This window comes from Aedes aegypti, chromosome 2 (genome assembly GCF_002204515.2).
Source record: "Aedes aegypti strain LVP_AGWG chromosome 2, AaegL5.0 Primary Assembly, whole genome shotgun sequence".
Taxonomy (NCBI): domain Eukaryota; kingdom Metazoa; phylum Arthropoda; class Insecta; order Diptera; family Culicidae; genus Aedes; species Aedes aegypti.
In genome coordinates this window covers 418,867,646-418,893,464 of record NC_035108.1, presented here as the reverse complement: position 1 = coordinate 418,893,464, position 25,819 = coordinate 418,867,646, and the positions used below count along the sequence as shown (strand labels likewise).

General features: G+C 37.5%; 3 protein-coding genes across 7 annotated transcripts in view; 2 read left to right on the top strand and 1 right to left on the bottom strand.

The window, feature by feature from the left end:
- LOC5571525 overlaps positions 1–25,819 on the top strand; it is a 531,761-nt gene that overhangs the window by 164,684 nt on the left and 341,258 nt on the right. The gene's annotated exons all lie outside the window — the stretch shown is intronic.
- On the top strand, positions 3,271–4,987 carry LOC5571541 (cytochrome P450 6d3). The gene is made up of 2 exons (XM_001653638.3): positions 3,271–4,668; positions 4,734–4,987. Exons 1-2 carry the CDS (start codon positions 3,354–3,356, stop codon positions 4,889–4,891), a joined length of 1,473 nt encoding a protein of 490 aa, XP_001653688.1. The 5' UTR covers positions 3,271–3,353; the 3' UTR covers positions 4,892–4,987.
- LOC5571542 (probable cytochrome P450 6d4) lies at positions 13,519–15,228 on the bottom strand. Its single transcript, XM_001653639.3, is given in 3 exon segments — positions 13,519–13,797; positions 13,863–14,714; positions 14,717–15,228. Coding segments are annotated over 3 exon segments (1,536 nt in total). The 5' UTR covers positions 15,180–15,228; the 3' UTR covers positions 13,519–13,576.

The window sequence follows — 25,819 nt, the reverse complement described above, 5'->3', positions numbered from 1 at the left end:
TTTCTCATATACCTTTTTTGTTGAAAATTTTGCGTACTTTCATAAAATCGGGTCAAAAAGCTTTCAAAAAGTTTATTTAGACCATATTGTAAAATCAACCATTTTTAAAAAAAATCATTCTTTTTTTGCCCATGATTTCTCCTTCTTGATCCACTGTGCAAAAGACTCCATTTTTTGTCTACTCTAAAATATAAAAAAATAATAAACGATTTTTTGATAAAATTGATTTTTAAGCTTTATTTTTGAAATAAAACAAATAAATACAACTTTTTTTTACAGTGTATATTTTTATTAAACTTTGCGGAAGACACCAATCTGTTTAGACAAATAGTTTCTGAGTTTTAATATTTTGAAAATTGTAAAGGCATTTTTTCTTAGGCCCTTCTCAAAGGTAATGCTAGGGTAAACATGGCGAACCGATGATGCAAATAGGCATTTTTGGGTATAAAGAAAGCATATGCCAAATTTCAACCAAATCAAAAAAATACAAAAGTAAACCGACATTCGAATTCAAATGGAACCGCTCTTGTTGCCTAAAAATAGAAGATCACCAGGGTGTCTGTTAATCCCAAACAGTCATCTGGTTGGTTCCTTGTGTAAGTGCAGCTGATCTGGCGATACTAGAGTAGCAATCACGGGCGGCAAATCAAGCTCAAGCTCAAACTCTCTTGATTTTGAGTGCTACTTATTTCGATTGAAAAAATAAAACAATCGGAATGAAAAAAAATCGACTCAAAATCACCCAACGCTAGTTATTCTAAATTATAAAACAGTGACTAAATATACATCACAAGATCGAAAAATATACTATACATGTGAAATCATTATGATACAAGGTATTTAAAATATCACTAAAATTATAATCATATTTAAATTACGATGATTATTATAATAATCATTATCATCATGATTATAATGGGACCATAGACCATAGTATCATAAGGGTTAAAAGATGTGCAGTTACTAAATGGAAAAAAATATGCCCAATATTGCCCATAATAATTTAAAATTTTGATAAAACGTGTGTTATTCAAAAATAATAATTCCTTGTTTTTAAATAACACACGTAAGCTATATGATTCAACACTTTTTTGTGCAGAGCACGAAAAAAAATGTTTTTTATTTTTCAAATAAAAATTCATTCTAGTTGAAGATAAGGCCAACATCGAACGAAACAAAACAAAACATTTCCACTGTGAAATAGAAAACTAACTTAGAGGATAAGAAGCTTAGCAGGTCGAGATACTTGAGTTTATTTGGAAACTACGCCCATCTCTTATGCATTTTTATCACCAAAGACGATTCTATTCCTATTTGTGTCAATGGATATAAATGTCTAGTTGAAATCAAAAGGTTATTTATTAACTTATCAGAAACTTTACCTAATTATGAGTATTTTCCAGGAAACCCGATGTAAAGAGATCCATTTAGTTTGCAGATCATCTTGAATGTTTCAAACTTATTTCGGATACAATTCATACTGAATCAAACCTAGAATCGTAAACCGGGGGCAAATTGATCACTTTTTTACAACTTTTTGCCGTGCTGTCCTTCTTTATTCAAATATTGTCAAAAAAATTTCGACAAAACCAGAACTCCATTGATCTTCATCAGTTTATGTAATTGACTTTTCATTAAATAATATTTAACATATCATAAAAATAGTTTTAATATCAAAAAAATAGAAAGACACATTGGGGCGAAATTGATCACCATATAACAAAGCAGGTTTAAGAATAAAAAAATTCCTTATCTACTTAATTTGGGTCTCCTGAATCTGAATATGATATCAAAATTCTTACAACTTGCGTATTTGATCATTTTATTGCTAAACTAAACTTTGATAATCTGCGTACTACGCCTAAATGTAGGCAATTTCCCTGGAAATAAGCATATTATTTGAGAATAAATGGTTTTATGAGCAAAACACTATACTTGCTATGCTGTATGGTATCAAAAATGAGTTCAGTGGTTCATACTTAAGCTTACACAACATTTTAAACACTCAAAGTTGTCATCTAGGCATAGCATTAGTGAATTGTTTAGCTCCGACATTTCTAACTGTATTGTCTACTCGTCAAAAAATTGTGAATATTTCTATGCAAAACTGACCCTTATAAAAATGAAATAGTTCAAAATCATCATTAGGTATCTATAAATTTGAAAACATGGAATGTCTGTAGTGCCAACCTTTGGCCTCCTTGGGAGGCCCAACCTTTGGCATCCTTGGGAGGAAATGTTTCTTGTTATCGACCTGATCAAATTCGCCCCAGTGATCAATTTGCTCCCAGATTACGTAACCCTTTAGATTTTTTTTTTGTATTTTATTTCAAGCCACGTGGAGTTGACACGTTCAAGTCAATCATACATACGTTTGTCTCTTCTCAACAATACGCAATACTGAATCGAATGTTCGTAATCGTTAAGAGCAGTTGCCTTGCCGGCACTCTGAACGTGAAAATACATGTTCCGAAAACCAACAACAAGACACTTAAACTTGGCGAGGGGCCGTTCATTAATGACGTACTTTATCTCCATTGATTTTGACCCGTTCTTTCTTTCTCGTTCGTTACACAACATTTCTGATTTATTATCGATATATGTACGTTCAACTGCGAAAATTATGTTTTATTCCTTTTCTAATAAATTTGAATTTTAAAGTTTGAATTAATTTTGCTTCAAATTAATCGTGTTAAAACTAGAGCAATTGATCAATTTAACAAGATATTTATCCCTTGGCTAGCTTATCTCAGAACCAACGGCTTAATTCCCGTTCGAAGCAAGTTGTTACTATAACTTAAACGTCATCAGGGATAAGATTCGATAGCAGTTCGGCGTGAGAGGCGTGTGTATTGATCACTACATCAGGACCATCCCTAATTGAACCAATGTTCGATGAATAATAATATCTTAACCATAAATGTTCAACATTTGGTGATAACTCTGTTATATTCTGTCTCCCAGTACATCTTTAATGAATATTCCATTAGAAGCTGCGAATTTGATTTTTAAGAAACAGGTTACGTACACTTATGTCAAATTTGTTTTGAACCTAGGTTGGACCTGACGAAACCCGTTCCGAATCACAGTTTCAACCCCAACCCGATTCAGGTTCGATCGAACTACGATTGGCTTGACATTGGTTTGTTTGATCGCTGAATTAGTTCCTGGAAACGAAAATGACATAAGGCAGCCAAAAAATTTCCATGCGATACACACATTGTGTCAAATTGTCTACCAGTATTGAATCTCAGCGAAGCTTTTCGTGATGGGCTATAAAAGCATACGAGAGAAACGATTGTCTGTTCAGTTAATTTAATTCACGGTCACGCGAAGTGATTACCAAATCTCAAATGTTCATCTACACGTTCGCTCTATTCTGGCTCGCCCTCGTGCTTGTTCTCCGATATATCTATTCTTACTGGGATCGGAATGGATTGGCGAGCATCAAACCACAAATTCCATACGGAAATTTGAAATCCGTGGCACAAAAGACGCAATCATTCGGTGTCGCAACATGTGAGCTCTATTGGAAATCGCAGGAACGGCTGGCCGGAATCTATCTCTTCTTTCGACCTGCCGTGTTGATCCGGGATGCCCACCTGGCCCAACGGATCATGACTACGGATTTCAGCTACTTCCACGATCGAGGTGTCTACTGCAACGAGGAGATCGATCCCTTCTCGGCAAACCTGTTTGCCCTGCCGGGTAAACGTTGGCGCAACTTGAGACATAGGTTCACCCCACTGTTCACCAGTGGGCAACTTCGCTGTATGATGCCTACGATTTTGGATGTTGGGCACAAGTTACAGAAGTTTCTCGAACCGGCTGCGGAAAGGCAAGAAGTGGTGGACATTCGTGAGATCGTGTCGCGCGGTGTGCTGGAATTGATAGCGTCGCTCTTTTTCGGATTCGAGGCGGACTGCATCAATGATCCGGATGATGCGTTTAGCAAAACGCTGCGAGAGTTTCAGCTGGGAGGGTTCATGAACAACTTCCGAACAGCTTGCACATTTGTTTGTCCGGAACTTTTGCAAGTCACTCGGATATCATCGTTGAGCCCACAGATGATAAAGTTTGCAACGGACGTGGTTACGAAACAGATCGAACATCGTGAGAAGAATAATGTTAGCAGGAAAGACTTTATTCAGTTGTTGATCGATCTTCGACGAGAGGAAGCCAACAATAACGAGGTGGCTTTAAGTTTTGAACAGTGTGCCGCAAACGTGTTTTTGTTCTATGTGGCTGGTTCGGACACATCTACGAGTGCGATCACATTCACGTTGCACGAGTTGACACAAAACCCGGAAGTTATGGATAAGCTACAATCGGAAATCGATGAAATGTTAGTACAAACTAATGGTGAGCTGACATATACAGCTATTAAGGAACTGCCTTATTTGGACTTATGCGTCAAGGAAACACTTCGAAAGTACCCGGGATTAGCAATTTTGAACCGCAAATGTACTAAATCGTATGCAGTGCCAGAATCCAGTGTTGTGATTCAAGAAGGAACTCAGATTATGATTCCGTTGTTGGCGTACGGTATGGATGAAAAATATTTCCCAGAACCCGAACGGTACTATCCGGAAAGATTTAATAAACAATCGAAAAACTATGACGAGAAGGCGTACTATCCATTTGGGGAAGGTCCACGAAACTGCATAGGTAAAAACTGAATGTCTTATAAAACATTACATATAAAGTTACATGTTGAATATTTATTTTTACAGCCTACAGAATGGGTGTGATGGTCTCCAAGATTGGATTGATTTTGCTGCTGTCAAAGTTCAAGTTCGAAGCTACACAAGGCCCGAAAATAGTGTTTAGCGCTGCGACGGTGCCACTTGTGCCGAAAGGGGGCATTCCTGTCAAAATATCAAATCGGTGAATTTTCGATGCTTTTCCGTTGTTGTTATATAAGCTTTTAGGTATATATTTACATTAGTACAAATTTTAATAAATAGATGTGTGCTGACAATTTTCATTATCAATGTCCTAATGCATAATCCCTTCTTATCACTATTATGAAAGCTTCTTAGAGTTACCTTCGATCGATTTCAAACAGGTTAACGGTGTCCATAGAATCGAGAAGTATTTATAAAATTCACGTTAGTAAAACAAAAAAAAAACATGACTGCTGTTATTCCACCAAACAGATATTTTTCAACTTCGATGAAAGGGACTTTATATTTCCGCAAAAAAAAAGTTTTATCTTCATATATGATATTATATGAAGAGTTATATATAAAACGTAAATGCCGGACACTCTACTTTGCATGGGAAAAATTTCACTCGAAATGTGTCAACTCGAAATGTGTCTAAAAGTTCCCAATTTGAAAGATGATTTTTATAAACATTTCACATAACAATTCATGAAAGTTTACAATCTTCAACTAGTTTTGACGTCTTTCTATCGGCTTAGTGCGTTAAATCAATTATTCGACTATTCGAATTGTGTTTTGCAAGATCTGTCTGGAATTCGATTGAAAGTGAAAGTGTGGTTGTGTCTGGAATGAAAATCATGAAGAGGTCGAACATTTTTATTGATTAAAGTGAATTAAAGATGTAAAATCCAAATCTTCACCCACTACTCGAAATTTAAGTGTTTGCAAGGTCTGATTACGCTAAAATTTTGTACAGAACGATTCAATTTACATGTGTTTCAATTTAGTTGTACTTCACTGAAGCCTTAAGTGTCCGTAATATGAATCAAAACGGTATCCACAAAACACTCGAACAAAATCAACTCAAGTATTTGATTTGTGTGACAACATCTTCATACGATCAACATCTATTTCAGAAACAGCGGATATATTACACAATAAATGGGCGCTCCATGTCCGAGTGGTTAGAGCCCGCCGCTAAAATGCAAAGCCATGCTCCGGGTCCACAATCAAGGGGACCCCTGCAAAGTACCGTTTTGATTCATATTACGGACACTTAAGGCCTCAGTGAAGTACAACCCAGCATAGAGCATACAAAATAAATCATTCTGTATGATTCCTTAGCGTTATCGAGCGTCGGAAGCCCTTAACTTTCGAATGGTGGGTAAAGAATACGCTTTCGCAACATGAATAATTTTAAATAAATCAAAATGTGTGGCCTTGTCATGATTCTTATTCCGGACACTTCCTTACTTTTGCCTCATATTCCAGACACTTTGATTCGAATTCCGGACAGCTCATGATAATCATTAATGGAACAGTCAAATCATCAATTGATATCGTCAAATCACTAAATAGACATCTAAGGTAGTTGGGCATTATAAATTTTCAAAGTTATTTATGGTAAAAGCTTACTAAAACGAGCCTCGAAAATGTGAACTTTTGAACGGCAAAAATTGAAACATTTCGTGTGAAATGTTTCCCATACAATGTAGAGTGTCCGGAATTTGAAGCTGTCCGTAATATGAATCAAAACGGTAAATAAGATTGATTAAAATTTCAATAAACTATTTTTCACATGAATGATTCTTAATTCAAAATACAAATCCAATACGGTTTCTTACAGATTTATTCTGACATGTGATTATGTTATTTCATAGTTAGTAGTAGTTTCATCTGATTTTTTAAGCTTCAATGAAAATCTTCAATTCGCCGAAGAAAATCATCAAGGTTGCATGAAAAACTTTAAATCTCTTCAAGCACTGATGTTATTATGCGACAGTTTGCTACAGTTTTCTGTAAATATACTGTCAAGCTTTCAGTGCTCTATGTCCTGGAATAATCTTAAACAGACGAAGATACTCGGTAATCCATACATTTTCTTGATTTCACTATCAGGGTTTTGAAACTACTATTCTATCAAACACTTCTGACATTCTTCTGAAAATTTGATATACACATATTGTGCTGTAATTTGTGCCAGATCTTTATAATTTTGCATAAATATTTTCATGGTTATGTTTAGATATTGCAGTTTATACACAAAGCTTAGAATTTATCATAATGTTGTCCCAAATCCTTAAATTACTAGACCAAGTGGATAGATTATCAAGGTTATATTGCTATGATCTTTGGAAAATTTTCACTCAAGAGCTCTTTATAGAGACTATAGCATAGTCTGCAAGTTGTCTAAGCGTGTATAGTTCTTGCAAACCATTATCAATATGTGGAACATTAAAAATATAAAGCAAGGGTTTGAGGCACGGGCCTTGGGGAGGGCTCATATAGCTAATTCTGGAAGTTATTTGTTGATCTAGTGTGAAACCCATGTGCTTCTCTAAAGCAATTACTCCTTATCCGCAAAGACTAGTTGAATATCTGATTATAGCAAAGCATGACAATCGTTTGTTTAATAAACGTTACGCAAATCAAATTTAGTATTTAAAGCACATTTGTCATAAAAAACCCGTGTTTTTGCTGAACTTATCATCACGCTATCTTTTGAAATAACAAAGTTATTGATGAATTACTCTTTATTCAAGGGGTAGTTTAGGCCCCTGTAACTGCCTTAGGCGCAAAATGGCGCAGACAACTCTTACAAATCATGAAAATTCCTTATCTTGCCTTTCGGCAGATGATAAAAACATTTTTCTATGAGCGTCTTTTCATGGGTTCTTACTATTGAACAAATAAGCCTTATTTAAAACGATTTCTTCCGATAATTCCTTTACTTCAAAAGATAGAGAGGTGCAATGTTCAGCAAAAACATGCGTTTTAAGATATCTAACAACTATAAGGAAGACATGAAAAATGTTAAAAATCTTGTAGAAGAGTTACGATTCTTTTTACAAAATGTACACAAAGTCGTATGAAAAAAAAACGGTATTGGTCATAACTCTTTACTTAGATTTTTAATATTCTTCAAGTCTTCTACAAAGTTGTTAGATATCTTAAAATGCGTGTTTTTGCTGAACATCGCACCTCTCTATCTCTTAAACTAAAGGAATTATCGGTAGAAATCGTGGTCATAAGGCTTATTTATTCAATAGTAAGAACCCATTAGAAGACGCTTATATATAAATGTTTTATATATAAGACAAAATGACATAAGTATCGTAACTAAGGACTGTTCATTTTATAAAGTGGACACTTTGTTTATGCTATATATTTTTTTATTTATTGATAAAATCGTAATCGGTTTTCTGTGTATTGTTCAACTATTATTCTAAAATGCTATGGAAGTATAAGACCTTAGAAAATGCTTTTGGTTGAAGAGCTAAATAGTTTTTCCAAAAACTCCTAAGCTCAAAGTTTAACATTATTTTTCGCAAAACAAAAATCCTCATTTTTATGAACAAATTGTATGTTTGTATCCTTTACTATTCTACTAAAGGTATAGCTTTAAAAAAATCTATTATATTCCATCATTCTCTGACATTAGGTCACTTTAGTGGTTTACTCATTTATGGCAAAATTTGCTAATACACCATTCTTTCACTCCCAGCAAAAGAGAAAAGTAAAAAGCGTGTTCAAAACTAGTTTGGATTACTAAAGAAACTATATTTGTATAAACGAGAGCTAAATCGTGAGTTTAAACCACAGTCTTAAGTATAAATTTCACTGTTAATGATAGTTTTAGTAAAAAGTCTCATACTTTAAAAATCGTGTACGCATATTTATCGAACTACAGCAAATTGTGAACGGTTTTCTCCAAATTTTCCAATTAACGATCTCAGAATAACATATAATAAAAATAATATGTGGAAAATAAAATCGATTTTATTACAGCAGTGTTGCCAATTTTGATGATTGCCAATGTACTTTGATAGGTCTTCTAAGAATAAAGCAATTGTGTTTTGAATGTGACGGGGGACTTAATAAGTAACTCTATGTAGGCGTTAGTTATTTTTCATATTAAAAACCGATTGAAACTTCATTGATAAATTAAAAAGATACAGCATGCACAAGGTGTCCACTTTATAAAATGCACAGTCCTTAGAGCAAAGTTATTCAAATGTATTTTTCTATGGTTCAAAATAAAAGATTTGAAACTAAAGTCTCAAATTTCTTGTAAAAAGCTCTTGGTTTACTCACAAATGGAAATATTTTAACACTGATATAGGTACATTTTTCAGGTAACCATACAATTTTCCTCTGGCCAAATACACGAACACCATAACTTGACAGAACAATCAACCTACAATTCATACCTACAAAATTTAACATATATAACAGAACACGTGCTCTTCCATAGCATCAATCGTATCTAATCCCAGATAAATCATTATGATTTCTTTAATTGTCCAGTATTTCGGCTATCTTTTTTCTGTCTGCTTCGCACTCTTCCGCTTGTTTAACCTTGGTCAAAAATAATGGGAATCCTAGTGGGTGAGCCAACTTTAAATGTAGGAAATAGCACTTCGACTTCAGCTTGTCCAATTTCGCACAATGGCATTTGATCAATTCCGTAATATATTATTCTTCTAATTCCTTGTTGTCGAATTTGGGGCCCATCTTAATGCTATGACTAACGGGGTTTCGTCTAAACTCTTCTTCAGAAATGCCGCTTACTTCGGTATGCTTGTGATGTTTCTAAATGTTTTTAAGTGTATGCAATACAATGTCGTCACGTTTTCTGCTCACATTACCATGATTATAAATCTCATCACATTTTTTTTGTTAAAAAAACGTTTTTCCACTTTTTTTTTAATTCTTCATTAGTATCATTCCTAATTCATTTCTTATATCTAGGTGTTCTGTGTTAGACAACACTCTTATCCTAATTTGGTGGATGTTCACATTGATTCTATTGTTTTAAAGACAATTCTGACAGACGATAGCTTCGACCAGAGGAAAGAAGAAGAAGAAAGAAAATTCAAAATGCTTCGAATCATCCTCGATACAAAGAAAAAAACCTGGAGTTATTTGTGCAGAAATCTCAGCGGGAATTATTGTAGCAATCCCTGAAAGAATCTCCAGAAAAGTTACTTGTGAAATCTCTTACAAAACCTCAAAGATGTTTATAAAAGAATCCTTGAAGATTAGATTTTTTAAGGATTTCGGAAGGAGTGCTAGAACTTTTTTCTGACAAATTCCAGTAGGTTTCCTAGAGCAATTCATGGAAGAATTGTTGAAGGTGTTCTTCTTGTAATACCTGAAAGAATCTTAGGATAAATTTATGTAGGAATACAATAAGACATTCCTGAACAAATGTCTGGTGATATTCTCAAGAGTATCCTTAAAGAAATTCTAGAAAGATTGCCTAGAGGAATTCTTGAAGATATTTCTAAAGGAATCTCGGACAAAAGTTTTGCAAGAATTTAAGAAGGAATCCCTGTAGAAATTACTAAAGCAACCTCTGAATTAATTTCTAAGAGAACTCTTAAAAATCCTAGAAGGAGTTCCTGAAGGAAGGACTAACACTTTGTTATCAGTTTGTCCAACTTCGCTTAGTAACGTATGATCTGATCAGTGATATACTCTTCTTCAGCTTCCCTTGCAATACGATGTGGAACACATTCTATTGGGACCCCTAGAACTAAGGAAGTTTTCTATAATTTTCTAGTATTTTCTGTAAGCGAGAAGGGTTGGATCCTCGCGTCGCTTGCTCCTGTGGGCAGGATCAATTATGTTGCTCATCGCTCGCGTAGCGTCGCAAATCGGGTTAGACGTGAACGTATCATGGATCACATTACCAACTGAGGGTGACTCCCAGATCCTTAACTTATCCCACTAACCCAATATCCTTTCCATGACAACTGAGGAGACGCAGAAGATTCTTCGGTCTCTAGTAACAATGGTTGTCTAACAAACATTCCATCCCTTCCCCCCAATGACTGTAAGGACGTGGCCGGCGCTGTTATTGACTTGCTATTGAATTTGAGCTCTTGATTTACCGTGATGCATCAATACCCGGACACTTAAGCAAGACCAAATGTTCAAACACTATTTTCACTAAGTTTTCTTCAGATTTGGTTGAAGTTCAATTATGCTACTAACAGTGTTACATCAAATCTCGAGAGTAATGATGAATTTCATGGTAAAAACTACTATTATGTAATGAAATTCGGTTTAACAATGTAGTATGTCTGGTCCTTAAATCCGGACATCTGAAGCAAGCTTTGGCTTTAAATCCGGACACTACTGAATCAAAATCCGGACAGCAGCATTTAAACATTGAAAACTCGTGAATCGATTCATAAAACATGTCCCAACTCAATTGAATATAACAATCGTACGAATTTCTACCATTGTTGGGCTCCAGAATATTTTACAGAGCTATTTGTAAGCGAATTTATTTCGTAATTACCTCTCATAAAACAGCCGGCATCCTGTTAAGGGTGGCTTGTTCAAACTGCAACCACGAAGCTACATAAAAGTTGTTTATTTTAGAATTAAACAACATTCTGATAATCCATAACACTTTCAATAACTATTTTTCATGTTTCCACGTAACATCATTTCACAAATACTCACACACGCAGGCAGAACACAAGGTTTTAGTACGATGTCCGGATTTGATGTCACTTGCACATAATTCCGGACAGCAGATTTCAACGCCAAATAATGAAAATTCACTCAATATTTCACGGCAGTTGCGTTGTCAGACTGTTAACCCATCACTTCGTTCGTTTTTATGATGGAAAAGTTGCCAAAAAATATAGTTTAAACTAGTTATTATCAATGACACGTTATGGTACTTTTGCGTGAGTGATAAGCAATTAAACTTGCACTGTAGAAGAATGACGTTCAACTGGAGGAACATTTTTGTATTTATTTTTCTTATTTATTTAGCAATGGTAACTAGATTATAAACGATAGTAAAATAATCAGCATTATTATAAGTTGAAATTGTAAATAATTCTAAACAGTTTAACACTCAAATATACGTTTAATTAATGAATAATATTCGAGTGTCCGGATATTGGTACCGTCCGGATTTTGATTCACCACGGTATGCACATTGAGGAATGGCAAGCGAATCTCAAGCCCCATTCGTTACCGTGATGCATCAATACCCGGACGCTTAAGCAGTGCCAAATGTTCTGATACTAATTTCAATCAATATTCTTTGAAATTTTTGAATGTACCACCATTTCACAAATCATTTCGACATTAATTTTCATGAAAATAGAAAGTATTCGTGTTAAAATCAATAATTTAATACAAAAATAACGAAATCAGTTGCACTAGTCTTGTTTTTAAATCCGGACACATGAATCAAAAAGCCGGACACTTTTGAATCAAATTCCGGACACCCGTTTTTAAGCTCGCTAAATTTATTTAGAGTTTAAAAAAATGCATTCAAATGCGGCTATTTGACTTCAATTGTTTAAATTCATTACATGGAAATACAAAATAATGCCTTAAAGTATGACCTGGTAACAATATTCATGTTTCGTTTACTTACTTTCGGTGGAGGTAGTTAGACTCAGGATTACCTGTAATAATCAAGATTGTTGGAGCAATGTTCAGAAATTATCTCATTTTTCAACAGTTCATACATTTTTTCCTATTTTCCTTAAGTTTCCACCGCCTTTTTCTTCATGAATAGATATCTTATCCAGCAAAATATAACTTGAACGCGAGGCGTCCGGATTTCAAAACCATGGTTCACAGAATCGGGCACTCACTAATCGCTCGAAAATATATCCTTTTATACTATTTTCGTCACTAAGATATGTTTAAATTGTTCATTACTAAGTTTATTACACACCAATGTTCACAACAATTCACAAACAATGTATTTTCAACGAATTATCGTTCAATCAAATTGCACTTTGTTTGCAGGCAACCTTGAACCACAAAAATTGCATTAGTGACAAACAGTGTCAGACTGGGGTTACAATTATATTTTTGTTTTTATTAATTTTCTGCCAATGATCACTAGATGATAAATCGTACTGAAGTAATAATTGATGTTACAAGACTCAGATGTGAATTATTAAAAACACATTATTATTCAAATTCATACCTTAATTAGTGAATTTTATTGGAGTGTCCGGCTATTGGTACCGTCCGGATTTTGATTCACCACGGTAAATCTCGGTGCAACTTCGATTACTCTGGTCAATCACGGAGTAGCAACTACGAATTATACGGTCATATATGCTCATGTTATATGTAAAGGTATTTTTTGACATACAAGATAAAACTGATATACTTTTAGTTCAATTGATATCTTCTGAGGAATTTTATGTGCGAACCTTTGCCTATGCTGCTTTACTGCCTTTAAAATGCGCTGTATTTCATGTACACGTATGTTATACTTATTTCCGTTCGAAAGCCATTATTTTTTTTTTTTCTTAAAAAATATTAATGTGATGATTACCTAAAATACTTTAAAATTTATATTGGAATTGGAATTGGAATATGAATTGCTCTTATTTTAGGATTTTTATCAAAAAATGCGGGAAGATAGTTTTAATATGAACATCATTTTGGATCTCCAAATGCCTCTCATGGCGTGAACAAAATGTTCAAGAATTTGATTCCAAAGATTTTTTGTCCAGTGTAATTTTAAAGAATATCTTACTGTTTCGTTTAATGTTTAGTAAAGTATTCCGTGCTAATGTAAGTATGGTAATTGAGAAAAAGGGTTTTAATTTTGAATGATATTGAAAAAAGTTTCTAACAGTTTCAAATTTTATTATCCAAATTCATATACTACAATTAACATATTTCTAAAGTTAACTACATACAACTTTTAAGACTACAGATATATGTAATCCCATATACAAATCTGCAACCTTATCTCTTCTGGAAATCATCAGCGATATCCCTCCTTTTGGCACCAGTGGAACTGCGGCCGGGCTGAACACAATCTTCGGACCCTGAGTGGGCTTAAAGTTGAACTTCGACGAAAGCAGAACCAATCCGATCTTCGACACCAAGACGCCCATTCTGAATGCTGAAAATGAAACGATTTCCCACGTTAGTAATCACTATGTATTTAAGATCTTTCAAATAACTTACCAATGCAATTCCTCGGGCCTTCGCCGAAGGGATAATAGGCCTTTTCGTCATAATTCTTCGAGGCTCCATCGAAGCGTTCCGGTTTGTAGCACTCTGGTTCCGGGAAGTATTGTTCGTCCATACTGATTCCATACAAAGGGATCACGACCTGAGTACCCTTCCGGATGACCAGGTCCAAATCTGGAACCTTATAATCCGAGGTACACTCACGGTTCAATATCGGAAGTCCCGGATACTTTCGCAACGTTTCTTTCACGCAAAGATCCAAATACTGTATCTGGTTTACATTTTCATAAGTGATTTCACCATTAGACTTGGCTAGAGTATCATCAATCTCAGCTTGCAGTTTTTTCATAACCTCTGGGTGTTGACTGAGCTCATGCATTGTGAAGGTAATGGTCCCCGTAGAAGTTTCCGATCCAGCTATGTAGAAGAGGAACACATTTGCAGCGCACTGTTCGATGCTCATTCTAACGTTTTGGTTCTGGCTATCTTCTCGTCGAAGTTCGATCAACTGTTGAATGAAATCCTTACGCGTCGCACCGTTCTTCTCTCTATGCTCGATTTGTTCAGTCACGATTCCCGACACAAATTCCTTCACTTCCGGTTCGAGGGAAGAAATTCCTGTATACTTCAGCAGTCCTGGACAGACAAAAACCGCCGCGGCACGGAAGTTTGTGTACATACTTTCTCGCTGAGCTTCCCGCAAGACTCTACAGAATGCATCGTTACGATCTTTGATGCAGTTTGCTTCGAAGCCGAAGAATACGGTGGCAATGATCTCAAGCACAAATCGAGACACAATGTCACGAATTTCTATCGGTTCGCGATTCTCAGCTACTGGCTCAAGGTGTTTAGCAGCTTATCACCCACTGCCAAAATTGTGGGCATCATTCCGCGCAGTTGTCCACCGGTGAACAGAGGGGTCAGCTTATTCCTCAAATTGCGCCATCGCTTACCGGGAAGTGAGAATAAGCTTGCAGAAAACGGATCTCCCTCTTCATTGCAGTAGACTCCACGATCGTGAAAGTGGTTGAAATCCGTAGTCATAATCTGTTGCGCCAGGTGGGCATCCCGTATCAGAATCGCCGGTCGGAAGAACAAGTAGATTCCCACCAGTTGGCCTTTCGTTTGCCAATACAGCTGATTGATGGCAACTCCGAACGATTCCGTCTTTTTGACTACGGTTTTCAGGTTCCCGAACGGAATGTGTGGTTTTATGTTCTGAACTCCATAGCGGTCCCAGTACGAGTAGACGAACTTGAGGACAAGTGTTATGGCGATGGAAAGAATCGTGAGTGTATAGACGAACAACATTTTCGGTAATGCGGCTGGATTCGTACTGAAAGAAATGACCGGTTTGAGATTAGTTTAAATACCGGTCAGTCGTGAATTGATGCGAAATATTTCAAAAACAAACAGCAGATAAGAATCATCGTGTTCAGGTTGATGCGACTGGTGGTCTATCTGTAAAGGTGTCTGGGTTAAGGGTGTGCAATATTTTGTAGGATCCCGTCGAAACGCTATTCCGCTGAAATTTATAGAATTATATTGAAGGTTTCAACTGAATTATGTTATCAAATTTACTTCCGCCTTGAAATGAACCTTTTAAACAGTGGTCACATTATTATGAAACATCTACTATTATGGATCATTTCCATTTGAGCTGCATACAGGACACAAAGAGATTAACAATCGTGACTACGCGAACCATAATAGTGTAATCAATGTATATTTTCATAGATGAATTCCTGTAGAAATAAACACTATTCTGACAGCTGACAAAATTTATTTTATAACTTCCTTAAAAATCTTCGACGTAAATCGTGGAGAAATTTTCAGAGTGATGCTTGTGCATTACAGAAATCAATATTGAAATTATCAAAGGATGTCCTAGAGTAAATTCCATGCATCCTTTAAGAAACCACTGTAGGAATTTCGGGACGATTTTCTGGGAGAGTTACTGGAGGTAACTTCAGAAGAATTTGTACAGGAATCCCTGGAAGAGTCCCTGGTTGTACTCCTGAACAAAATTGAACAGAATCTAACAAGCTTTCTCTCGAGGAATCTATGACCTGCTCTGTATCAAGAATTCAACCAGTATTTTATATACAGATATTGCAGATAACATCTAAACAGATAACACTAAATCAACAATTTTACGCCACAATGCTAGGTTCGTGGCCGCATCTCTCCATCCTCGGTGCTGCCCACCCTCGCCATATCGACGCGCACTTGATTTTCCCACCTATCTCGCTGCACTCCGCGCCTTCTTGAACCAAACGGATCCGAAGCGAACAACATCTTTGCAGGGTTGCTGTCCGGCATTCTTGCAACATGCCCTGCCCAACATATCCTGCTAGCTTTAACCGCCTTCTGGATACTGGGTTCGCCGTAGAGAACAGCGAGCTCGTGGTTCATTCTTCGTCGCCACGCATCGTTTTCCTGCACACCGCCAAAGATCGTCCTAAGCACCCGAGGTTCGAAAACTCCAAGTACTTGCAGAGGACTACTGGTCTTATGAGCGTTTCGTACATGGTACATTTGGTGCGGACGTGAATCTTTTTTGACCACAACTTCTTGTGGAGGCCATAGTAGACCAGACTTCCACTGATGATAGGCCTACGTATTTCACGGTTTAAATTATTATCAGCCGTAAGCCAGGATTCAAGGTAGACGAGCTCATTGACCACGTCGAACGTGCCCCGAACGTGGACGCATTCACCGCCAGTCCAACCTTTGCTATCTCGCGGTGGTCTGCCACATTTTCAAATGTTCGGCCGACAATAACCAAATCATCCGCGAAGCAAACAAATTGACTGGATCTCATGAAAATCGTACCTCGGCTGTTAAGCTGGGCTCACCGCATAACACCTTCTAGCGCAATATTGAACAACAGGCACGAGAGTCCATCACCTTGTCGTAGTCCCCGGCGGGATCCAAACGAACTGGAATGTCCGCCTGAAACCTTCACACAATGTTGCACACCTTCTATCGTGGGGTCTGGTTGGTTTCCGTCGTCCGTAGTACTGACGAAGGCACTCTCTGTGGTCTCGACCTCCATTGCCTGTGCACTCAGCGCCATTCAGGTGTTCGTCGACGTGTTGCATCCACCTTTCGATCACCTCACGCTCAGCCATCAAGATGCTCGCATTCTTATCCTTGCACATCTCGGCTTACGGCTTGAAACCGTTGCAACTCGACGGGAGCAAGCTCAGATGCCATTACCTGACTTGCGCCGATCTGGCTCTGAACATAGTACTCCGTGAAGGATTTTGTCAGCCCTGGCATGGCAAAGATGCTTTCATAGATAACCATGGGCTTACAAAGGCTCAGCGGAGATGGACAGCGGCTCTTAGGGGGACCCATAAGGGATGACCCATCAAAACAAACAACTAGCGGAATGTAAAGAAAAGGCTTCTGAACCCATCAGTAACCGGGTATGGTTATCGCCAAGAAAGGAGGCGACCAACATCAAATTAAGTGAGAACAATGTGGGCGAAAGCCTAGATGCTGTGATGACGGCAGGCACTGGCCGCTCCAGTGCAACATGTGGGGTGATCGATGACCCAGAACTAATCGAAGCCATTCATCTTAATAGGGAGTACCTCCCGAAAATGCAGGGAGCTACTGAGCAACTAGATGTCATCACCGAGTTTTTTAAGAGCAAAAGCAATATCAGCAAAGACTAACAAACAAGTCTACTACAATTGTGACAATCAGTCCTAGGCAGAGCAAGACTATGAGGAAGCCAAGAAGCAACTTGGCAAGGTAGAAGGCAAAAGGGACACTAAGTCGTGCCAGACTGAAGCGTTTTCCTTCAAAGCCAACGCTAATATATCTGATGATACACGGTGTGCCAGAAACCGTTATTAACAGAAAAAAATGTCCAAGAATTCGGCACCTACCATTCGAAAGATATAGTATTCAAGCATCTTCTCCGTGAATTTGAAAATATTCTAACGAGGGAATCGAAAGTTATCGTGATTTGAAGGTTTTGATCTATTTTGCATGGGATATTCACATGCTTATAAATATTCCTCAACGGTGCATCATCATTAACATGTAAACAAGCCGAGTAACCACCAGCTTTGCATTAAGCATTCAAAACATGTGATATCCAAGCATTTTCCCTGTAAATTTGAAATCATTTCTTCGAGAAAATCAGAAGTTACAGTGATTTGTATTTTTACCATTATTTCTAATTAGAGCTTTTTACGGCTTTGTTATATTAATGCACAGATTTTATAAATAAAAATGTCCATACGACTGACACTCGGCATTCAAAAGATGAATTATTCAAGCATCTTCGCAGCTAGCTCGAGAATACTTCATCTAGAGACAACATAGCTAAAGTACTTTGTAGTTTTGGAAGTATATTTTGATTATTAAATTACCATGTACAATGCTTTTACCACTACTATTTGCAACAAATTTTATCGATATGTTGATCAATGTGATTTAACAGCATGATTGACCGCCTACTGTTACTTCTCCGTTATTACAAAAGCAATACATGCACAAGGAACCAACGGATGCTACTTAAGATTAACCGCAGCACTCTTAGTGTGTAAGTAATGGAGTTCTCATTCCTTGAACTAAGCACCGCGTCCTGCTGCGTCCGAATACAGGTCAATTGGGGTTATGGAGTAAATATTTACGTGTTACTATCTTTCACAAAGTCGTTGGATTCCTCTGCACTTCCACGAGAAGTCAATGGGAGTTTGGAAAATTGGAAGGGGTTATATTACAGATTCGTCTTGGTAAACAAAACGCTTAATTACAGTATAGTACTAGGGATCATCACATCATTTTCACTGGTTATACCTTGTTATACCTCCCTCAAAACAAGATGAAGTCATCAACATAATGAACAAAATAAAATAAAAAGTTAGGAGGCGGATGAATTGTATTTTAAAGCCTCTTCAATATATATTTATATGCACAAAAAATGACTGAAGAACCAATATAACGATACCTTTGGTGACGAACCATTCAAAGATTTTGCATGATGCAAATCATGCAGCATCAATCCAAAAAAGTAATCTATCAGTATCTAAAGGAAAAGTCGACACTCATAGTATCGAATAATTCAAGGAACTAAACATAATATAAGGCTTGTTGCATTCACATATTTTGCAAAACGTGAAACAATGTTAATTTTTACAATAAAATTCTACTGACTATTAATTAAACAAACACATATATAAACGTATCCCCTTCGCTGTCATGAATAATATGTGAACCATCATATTTAGCTTATTTAAAATACTAGCCTATAACGATCTCACCAGTTGATAATCCAAACTCGACTGAGCAACAAGGTGCCACTTTCAAATTATTCAGTTTCACCAATATGCTTATTTGGGCCATAACAAAACACTGCCCCGCAAAACGCTGGAAATGAAACAAAATTTACAAAAACGAATCTATTTGCTTGTGGTTAAACGAAGCACTGGATTTCTTCAATGAAAGATGCAAGTTGAATGCAAATCTGTTAAGTTAATTTGTGTCGCAATTATTAAATGCGTGTTGCAAACACTATTTTAGACGGTTGAAAAAAAATCCTAATGACTCCAAAACTTCAAAGTACTCTAGTTATGTTGCATTTTTATAAAATATTCTCAAACTAGCTGTGGAGATAATTGACTACTGTATCTTTTGAATGCTGAGGGTCAGTCGTATAGACATTTTTATTTGTAAATTATGTACACTTTCATAACAAAGGCACATAAATAAGCTCTGATATAAGGTGAAGATGAATCGAAGCCAAACCTCAAAATTTCAAGAGCACAAATCACAAATATCCGTTTAAGCTGAAAACTTAATCGATTGGTCACTAGCTGGTGATGACCAATCGATTAAGTTTCCAGCTCAAACGAGTACTCGGTTTTCCAGATTTGTGGTCTTGAAAATTTTAAATTTGGCTTCGATTCATATTCACCTTAAACTTCATATAAATAATCATAAAAATACAAATCACTGTAACTTCAGATTTTCTCGACCAAATGATTTCAAATTTGTAGAGAAGGTGCTTGGATATCAAATGTTTTGAATGCTTAATGCAAAGCTGGTGATAACTTGGCTGGTTTACAAGTTAATAATGATGCACCGTTGGGGAATGTTTGTGAGCATGTGAATTTCCCTTCCAAAATAGCTCAAAACTTTCAAATCACGATAACTTTCGATTCCCTCGTTAAAATATTTTCAAATTCACGGAGAAGATGCTTGAGTGATATATCTTTCGAATGGTAGGTGCCAAATTCTTGGACAATTTTTTCTGTTAATAACGGTTTCTGACACACCGTGATGATATTATTCGACACGCAATGCGAAAAAGAGGACCTTCCGAGGATGAATATGTGGCGAAAAGACGTATGGTTACTAAGGGCAATGTGACCCACGCGGCCGTCCTCCAGAGTGGAAAAGCTAGCACGAGCCATACTCCGCAATCAAGAGGACATGGCAACAGTGGAGAGGTCAACACCAAGCCTAAGGCCAAGAAAGCCGAGAAAAAAAAGAGCCACGGAATAGCCCGTGTATACTAGTCAGAAAAAAAAAGAAAGAAAGGAGAAAACCGAAAACGGAGCCCAAGGAGAATGCTAAACCAAAAACAGCGAAACGTTATCAAAACGGAGGAAGGGAAAAACGCCGAGGTTCTGAAGGCGATGCGAAGCACGGAGAAGCTATCGCCATTGGGCGCAGATGTGCGGAGCATAAGGCGGACTAGGATTGGTGAAATGATCCTAGTTTTCAATAAGGACGCCAAGAAAAAGGGTGCAGTCTATAAACAACTGGCACAAGAAGTACTTGGCGACGAGGTTGCCGTTAGGTCCCTGTCTGCAGAAGCGACATTCCAGTGTTAAAATCTGGAAGAGGTCACTGATGCAGCAGAGGTCTCGGCTGCCCACAAAGAGCAGTGTGACATCGACGTAGCCAGTAAGGCCATCCACCTTAGAAAGGGCCGGCAGGACACCCAGTTGGCGGCCATCAGGCCGTGGAATTGTAATGGTCCCGACAGAAGTAAGATGTGCAGAAAATGCGGAAACAAAGGCCATAGGGCAAGCGATTGTAAGTAAACCGTTAAGTGCCTAATATGTGTCGACAAAGCAGACAACGGACACTTAACGGGCGGACCCAAATGTCCGGGCACAAGCGAAATATCAAAGCAGCCAAAACAGAAGTAACCCAGTTAAATTTAAACCACTGTGATGGGCTCGGAAAGCAAGACTGATGTGGTGTTACTATCGGACTCATACCGATTCTGATGAACCTTTTTTTCAACTCATTAGAGAGGTTTTATCTATCTTGTATGCATTGGCGTAAATACGGGGGGGCTAGGGGGATCTAAGCCCCCCCTAGAAAAGTTCAAGCCCCCCCTAGAAAAATATATCTGTCATGCTAAGGTCACATCTTGCTTAAGGAATTTATTTTGTCGAATGGGTCAAGCCCCCTCTAGGTTTGAGTTCATGTGACGCTAATGCTTGTATGTATCCATTTCTAGAAGGAAGAATATAAATAATCACTTATCTTTAATTGTGCCGTTATCCATCTGCTGTTTCTACCTGCTTTGAAATTTTGTCGTCACTCTTCCCTCCACATGACGCTTTCTTGAAATACTTCGACCAACAATTTTTTTTATACTCTAAAAAGCAACATTTTAAAGAATCTAAAGAAAAAAATCAAGAAATTGTAAAAAATTGCAGAATTATTATACAGTTAAACCTCCATGAGTCGATGTTCCATGACTCGATATCGACTCATGGAACCATATTGAAAACAAAATTTCATCATTACTATGATGGTCCCCTGAAACAGCTTTCCAAGGCATTTGTTTCCATGACTCGATATTTCCATGAGTCGATGGTCCCTTCAGATATCGACTCATGGAGGTTTTACTGTACGTATGGTTACCGATTTCTGAAAGTCCATCAGGAATTTCTCAACAAATTTTCAAAGTACATAATACAAAAAAATCCTCCAAAATATATATTAGGTAAAATCTTACATTACGAATTTTACCATGAGACATCTTTGACAGTATACTAACGTTAAACTTCTGCAGTTGTACCACAATAGTTAGTTGCCCCAATGATGATGATAGAATATAGAATTATGATAGAATACGTACATTTTGCTTGAAACTTTATATGAATGTTTTCATACTGAAAATTTTTCTTAGTTATTTTTGAAGAAATTTTCGAAAGAAAATTTTTAAGGAATGCAAGAAGTTTGAATTGATTTTTTGATTAATTTAATGACACACTTAGAAAAATTATCCGTGGAAAAAAGCAGATAGTTCTGTGGATAACTTCTCTAAGGTATCTCAAAAAATATTTTCCCAGTTGAATCTTATTTTATTGTTTAAGAAATTATTGTAAAATATTAGGAGGAATCCTTAGAGTAACCTGGATAAATCAATCCTGGATATTTTTGCTATGATTTTTTCAAGCAATCCTTGAAGAATTGCTAAGAGATTTGCTGGAAGATTTGTATAAGGAATATGAAGAGAGACTTAAGGAAGAATCTCAAAGGCATAGTTGGAAAAACTGTTGGTGGAGAATTCGTGAAAAGAATCCTTACTTGATGATCTTGAATACGGTTTTGATGATTATTAACTCATTAATGAACAACTGAATGATGTTTTAAACTAACAATTAGATTTTATGTGCAATAAGTACGTAGAGGACCTTCATAAAAAAAGATTTATATTCTGAATTCTACAAGAGATTCTTTTAAGCAATTTGATACAGATGCTTCGAGAAATTTTGTGGTAATATCAGAAAGCATAATTAAACTTCAGGAAAAAAATCTGTCCAATAATAATTAATAATCCCAGAAATGATTTCCAGTGGGAATCCGGGAATAACTCAGTGAAAACAGGTAATGGAATTCATGGAAAATTAATTGGAAAAGTACGGAAATCATTCATGGAGAAATCTTTGATACCTGGAAAAATTATGGAATAATAACAAAGGGATATTCTTCATGTGTTCTTTAGAAGAATTTTTGAAGGATTTTTTCTACTGGAACAAGAAATGAATATTTTCCGTAGTGAAAATTGAATCATTTTGCAGCGATATGAGACAAAATCACGAACAAATATAATCAATACAAATCTAAGCAAATCATGAAGTTTGTGAAAATCGTGATTATGGCGACCGACATTACTTCTGTAAACCAAGAGTTTGCTAGCACCCCCCCCCCCCCTAGGCCCCCTCCAGAAAAAAATCCTAGCTACGCCAATGGATGACGGTTATACTCATAGCGATCATCAATCGATTCGCTATACAGTGAAACCTCCATGAGTCAATATTGAAGGGACCATCGACTCATGGAAATATCGAGTCATGGAACAGCAATCCTTTGGAAAGCTACTTCTAGGGACCATCATAGCAACCATGAAATTTTGTTTTTAGTATGGTTCCATGAGTCGATATCGAGTCATGGAACATCGACTCATGGAGGTATCACTGTAGTATAATACCAGGCGGGCGGAGGGCAGTGCGATGTAACTCGACCCAAGTCCGTTGTCGGACAACAGCGCGCATCAACGGCGAAGTATTCACTGAAGCCCTGGAACTGAATACTCTAGATCTAAACGGTGAAGAGCTAGTTGCTGTGATATGACGAGCGTGTGTTGCTCCCATGCCGAGAAAAACCCCTCCTAGAGAGAACAGGCCGCCGGTGTACTGGTGGTGCGAATCAATTGCAAATCTTCAAGCAATCTGCCTTCGGGCTAGACAAAAAATGCAATGCGCACGCACAGAATCACAATGAGAAGAACGCGATGCAGCATTCAGAGAGGCAAAGTTAGCTCTTAAAAAGGAAATCAAGAGTTGGAAACGGGCTTGCTTCGATAGTCTATGCCAAAGTGCCAACTCGAGACCATGGCGTGCCGCCCACAGTGTGGTAATGGCTAAGACCAAAGTTACCATAGCGCCCCAAGAGAAGCCACCCGAGTTGCTGCGATCGATAATCGATGTACTCTTCCACATCTGAGAGGAAGAAACCAATACAAAATTTCTCTACGTCACAGTGAGCCGAGATTTTGCTGTCACAAACTGTCACTGTGAGCCCGGATCTTAAACAATGGACAAACACGATAAAAGCACGTAATTAGCCTAAGCATATTTTTGCATTCCATCAAAAGTAGCAAAAATCTAATTAGAATCAATTCATGCACATTTAAAAGTAACGTCACGAGAGCACCGTTAATTCTTATTGAATATAACGTATTGGAATGAGGCTTTTTTTTTACTGTTTTCGTTAAAAAACTAAAACTGAAAATTAAACGCATAGAAAACTGTGGCCCTTTTTCAATGTTTGTCCAGAAAAATCGAAGGCACACAACAATTTAAAACTAGCGAATTTCACTAAGCCTGCCTTGATTATCGTTGGCAAACTGGAGTTATCTTGCAATTTGGAAAACAATTGTATCCAAATTCGTGTGTAGTATCGGTGCCTCCCTCCCAGTCCCACATTATCCCACAAGCACATGGCCCCCAAGCACCACGATGCAACGCTTCATAGATCAAGGAATCTTCCCGGATGTATGGAAGCGACAGAAATTTGTGGTGCACATATGGCGGAGAAACCACCAGGTGACCAGTCGGCGTATAGATCTATCTGTCTACTAGATACGACGGGCAATTTATTGGAGATGTTGATGCTCAACAGGCTAGTACTGTATGCGGAAGTTGCGGACGGCCTGTCCAACAACCAGTTTGGATTCAGGAAAGGTAAATCTACTCTGGACGCTATCCAGTCGGTCGTTCAGACAGCTGGGGTGGCAATCAAGCATAAAAGGAGCGGTATCCGTTACTGCGCGGTTGTCACTCTGGATGTGAAGAATGCGTTCAACAGCGCAAGCAGGGAAGCAATAGCACACGTGCTTCATCGCCTCGAGGTACCGGTGCAGTTGTGTAAGCTTCTAGAAAGCTATTTTGATGGCAGGATTCTACTGTATGATACAAAGGAGGGGCAAAAAGTGTTCGAATTACCGCGGGAGTACCTCAAGGTTCAATCCTGGGCCCGTTGTTATGGAATGCGATGTACGATGACATACTGAAGATGCCCCTTCCGACGGCTGTTAAAATTGTTGGCTTCACCGACGATATCACCCTAGTGGTCTATGGCGAATCGACGGAGGAAGAAGAGTTGACAGTAGCGCACTCTATCTCCATAGTTGAGAAATGGATGAAGTCTAGAAAACTAGAACTGGTCCGTCATAAGACTGAGTTGGATCATTAAATAAAATGGAAACTTCCCAAATTTCACCTCGGTTCGTCATAATCGGTGTAAGAAATTCCGTGTACAATGTCGATGAAAAAAGTTAGTATCGCATACCCTTATTGTTGGAGCGCGCGTGCTTCAGATGATATTCTACAATCAAACGCGCCGCGGCGTTCGCATCCGATTCTTCAATCAATCACGACAATCGTTATACTTCCACTACGACAGAGACATCGACGTGGATCGATTCAAAATAAACCTGTCGTGTGCGTGCGTGAAAACAAAAAGCTAACGAAACCAGCTCTTCATCTGTCTGTTCATTGTCACGTGTAGAAAACGAATGGAACTGCGAGAGCGAGAGGGTTCAGTCTAGCCGCACACAGCTTGAGAGTCAAAAAGCGCTTACTTCTCCAAAAGATACACCTATAATCGTTGTCACGCTTGCCGGTATGCGATTTGCCTTCTCATTGTCCGGAATATTCAGGAAAGTTGTGCCGTCATGGTTTGCATGCAAGCCGATTTGTTTGGAAGCTAGATAAGATTGGGTGGGTATACTGTTATCACGGGGCTCAAACAAAGGCAGATAATTTAATATTGGTGGGAGACATTTCTTATTCTGTTATCTGGAGATTTGTTGAAATTGGAAAGATTCGGTGGTCAAATAATAATGTTCCATTGATTTATACTGGCAATTGAAATGCGTGTATGTAGGACTAGTATGC

Excerpts from the sequence above, each read along its gene's own strand:
- LOC5571541 (XM_001653638.3), top strand. The coding sequence starts at position 3,354 with ATGTTCATCTACACGTTCGCTCTATTCTGGCTCGCCCTCGTGCTTGTT. Across the intron at positions 4,669-4,733 it reads AGGTCCACGAAACTGCATAG|CCTACAGAATGGGTGTGATG; the intron begins GTAAAAACTGAA and ends TTATTTTTACAG.